Source organism: Nannospalax galili, unplaced genomic scaffold (genome assembly GCF_000622305.1).
Source record: "Nannospalax galili isolate Female #2095 unplaced genomic scaffold, S.galili_v1.0 scaffold611, whole genome shotgun sequence".
Classification (NCBI taxonomy): domain Eukaryota; kingdom Metazoa; phylum Chordata; class Mammalia; order Rodentia; family Spalacidae; genus Nannospalax; species Nannospalax galili.
The window spans coordinates 2,759,854-2,763,734 of record NW_008330486.1 but is presented as its reverse complement, the minus strand read 5'-3'; the positions used below and the strand labels follow the sequence as shown (position 1 = coordinate 2,763,734).

The window sequence follows — 3,881 nt, the reverse complement described above, 5'->3', positions numbered from 1 at the left end:
TCAAGAGACTGGACCTGTTTTATTAGGATTCAATGGGCACAAGGCTCATGAAGAGAGTTCACTTTTACAGACTTGTACATAGAAAAATACACTGACACAAAAGCAGTTATTTTTATATCAAATCTGAAGGCTTTTCAAAGAGAATACAGAATATTTCAGTCATTCAAGGTGGCTCTCATGTGGGCCGCATGTCACATTATACATTCAGTCCTATGCTACGTTTGAAGCCAATACTACCGGTATCTATTCCATATTTACTTCTTGATGGCTACAATATGAAAACACTGACATTTTTATTTACAAAAGAGACATAAAAATGTGTCCTGATGTGTAATAGATTCCACTGAAGTTTTATGGAAACTTTAGAAGGCACTGCTGTGTGGTTATGGGCCTGCTCTGGAAACATCACCACACAGTTAGACACATAGGCTTCAACCATGTCTTTGGTATTTAAAAGAATCCTTCATCTCAAGGCTAGATGAATCTTAGCAGCCATGGCTAATCTCAATATGGAGTGGTCAAAGGACAGTGGCAATGATAGGTGTTCAATAAAAAACTCATTTGACAATTACCACACGGAAGTAATTATTTGCCATTATACTTGTTTTTCTAATTATAGTTCTGCCAAACATTTACTGTCACAAAATACGTGTTTTATTTTTTAAATTATAATCAATGATATTTTTTTCCTAATAGTCACTAACCTTTTTAGGAATTTTCATTTTTCTTTTAAATTATACTTATTATTGGTATGTATGTGTACATGGGGGGGTATGTACACACCATGGGGCATGTGCAGGTTGAAGGACAAGCTGGGTGAATCTGTTCTGTCCTTGTGGGTCCTGGGAATTGAACTCAGGTCTTTGGGCTTGGTGGCAAGAGCCTTTACCTCCTGAGCCATCTTACTGGCTGAAATTTACTTCCTTCAAACCACTGTAATTCATAAGACTTTTGCAGCACATTCTAAAACCACCCTTATTTTGGAATGGAGACACTTTGGCAACAGTTAGTAGAATACATGATCTTGGCAAGATCCAGCAAGTAAGCATATGCTCACTATCCCAATGAAAAGTACAAGCTTCTCAGCACTTTTTCTTCAACTAGAATACAGATGTGGTTGCTTGAACACAAAACATTGATCTCACATCAAAAGGTAAACATTCTACATAATTAAAGATGAATTTTCTTCAATTAAAAGCCAATAGAATACACAGTTCCAAAAATATCAATACAGAGCCTGATGGTGCAGACAGAACGTTAGTAGTTGACAAACTAGCTGAAACTAGGGCCTGACGATGCCAGACCGACAGTAGAGAAGAAGCTACAGCTTTTCTTACCACAAATGCAGCAGAAGCAGCAGCTATGTTCAGACGTGGCCAGAACCAAGAGCCTAAGTGCAAATGCCTGGATCTCAGGGAACTGGATCCACAAGCTCTGGCACCCTGACTCTTCAGCCAGCGCTAGTGCCATGAGAACATAGCTACGGGGCAGAAACCTGACTTCACTTACTCCCACTACTTAGCCACCCCTGCCCCCCGCCACGTCACACTAAGTCCAGTCTACCCAGTATCTACAGATAAGGCCATAATTTGTCTATGCTCATGTTCAAGGGAATGCTTACATTTAAAGTACTGCCAAAGGACATCAAGGACATCAACCTGATTTTATTTATATATATATATATATATATATATATATGTTCTTATTTAACATTCAAGTGGTTGGAAGTGATGTTCTAAAAGGTCATTTATAGAATGATTTTTTATTTTTGTATTTGGATTCAAGACCCTGACAACTTTTTCATTGCATCAGAGATCTTAATGTGAGACTCTGGGTCTGTCCATGTCAAGGCAGGTGATGGTATGGTCAGCATTTGCACATCTTTGTGGCTGCAAAAGCCTGAATCCTTGAATGACCCACCACCACGGGGCTGAGGTTTTATACGGCACTTTTGGCTCTGTGAAATAGATCTCCTAATTCTCAGACTAAATCTTAGAGAAATATTTATAAGACTGTAATCATTTAAAAACTGGATGCTGTGTTAATGTCTAATGAAATGCCAAGAAACAGGCAGCGCACAAAGCCTGTTACTCTCTCTGTGCAATGTGTCAGCCGCAGAGCTCACAGACAAGAGCCCCCTGAACTGCGGCGATGCTGACTCAGTTTCTCAGCAGCCACATGCCCCCTTCGGCTTCTCCTCATTTAGCTGGTCTGCAGAGGTGTGGCCATTGGATCGTACCACTCCTTCCGGAATCCAGGACTTGTCCACACACCGTTCCATTCTCTTCATTATCAGATCCAGGAGCGTCTCGATGGCTTGGCTTATGTTTGTCCCGTTTGCAGCACTAGTTTCAAAATAAGGGATTCTGGAAGGCAGAAGCAAATCAGGTAACTGATGTGGAGAAAGCACAGTGACCTTTGCACTTTATAATTTAAATTAGAAAATATGGCCAGGTGCAGGGGTGCTCTCCTTTAATCCCAGCACTCACAAAGCAGAGGCAAGCAGACTTCTGAGAGATTGAGGCCAGCCTGGTCTACATAGTGTATTCCAGGCCAGCTGTGGCTACAGAGAAACCCTGTCTCAATAAAAAAGAAAACAAACGAAGGGGATATAAATATACAAGGTGACAAAAACAAGCATCTGACTACCATAGGTTTGGCTCCTCAACACTGAAAAGAAAAAGTGAAAAGAAAAACAGCAGAAAGATGCCAGTCTGGGCAACACAGAAAGACCCTGTATCAAAAAGTAATTCAGACTGCGTCAGTAATAGAGATGCAAAACAAGGCATTTTAGACCCTCCAAAAGGTTAAAAACAAAACAAAACAAAACCGCCTTTCCAGTATATACTTAGGAACATTACAGTCTTAAAACGTTTTTATTTTAAAGGCAGGAGTAGTGCCACATGCCTGTAAAAAACAGCACTTGAAAGGCTGAGGCAGGAGGATTGTCAAGAGTTCAAGACCATCCAGGGCTTTGAAGCAAGATCTTAACTCAAAAAACAAAACTTTTTTGACTATTTGAAACTTAAATCTCATTACTGAAAAAATAAAAAAAGTTTAAATTCTTCTGTGAAAAGTAAAACTGAAACATTTTTAGAAGAAAATATGAAACTATATGTCAGTAGAATAAGGAAGCATTTCTTAAATTCTTTTTTGTAATAATTTATTTATTATTTTTATTTTATTTTATGTGTATGAGTATGTATTGCCTTCAGGTGAGTAAGTGCGCTCGTGTCGTGCAATGCCGGTGGAGGTCAGAAAAGGGCATTGGATTCTCTTGGAACTGGAGTTATGAAGGTTGTCAGCCACCATGTGGGTGCTGGGAATCAAACCCAGGTCCTCTGAAAAAGCAGCTGGAACTCACTATGTAGAGCCATCTTTCCAACCCCTTTCCCTGTTATTTTGATACAAATTTTTCTTTAAATCTAAAACTATATCCTTTATTTTTAAGAAGTACTGGTGTGTGCTGACCAAGTTTTCAGACAGATTAATATATAGAGGACATACAGGTACAGGGAGATCTTAGCATGGTTCTTTTCTTGGTTTATATATGTCACAACAGGTACCTCTGATGGGAAACTGACCATAATTTGGTTAGGATGGCAAAATAGTATCAATAGTAATATTCTATATGTGAGAGTAATTAATTTTCTCATGGACCTTTGGACAAACAACATTGGTAGAGAAATGGCCATTTTCATCACCCTATGCAGGATCAATCAGTTCAGAAGTCCTCTGATCCAATTCTGCTATAGCCTTAAATTTCTTTTGCATAGTGTATAGACTCTTATTACAGAGGTCAGCGATGGAGCTATAAATTCCATTTAACATTAAGCAATTTCTTGAGGAAAATTACACTGAGAGAAAAGCAGTTGTGTAAA

The 3,881-nt window shown here is 39.0% G+C and overlaps 1 protein-coding gene across 1 annotated transcript in view; it reads right to left on the bottom strand.

The window, feature by feature from the left end:
* Rab27a (RAB27A, member RAS oncogene family) overlaps window positions 1-3,881 on the bottom strand; it is an 81,035-nt gene continuing 77,154 nt past the window's right edge. Inside the window, exon 7 of the mRNA XM_008847791.3 lies at window positions 1-2,366. Within this exon, the coding sequence (XP_008846013.1) occupies window positions 2,168-2,366 (199 nt within the window). The 3' untranslated portion in view covers window positions 1-2,167. The remainder of the gene's footprint in view (window positions 2,367-3,881) is intronic.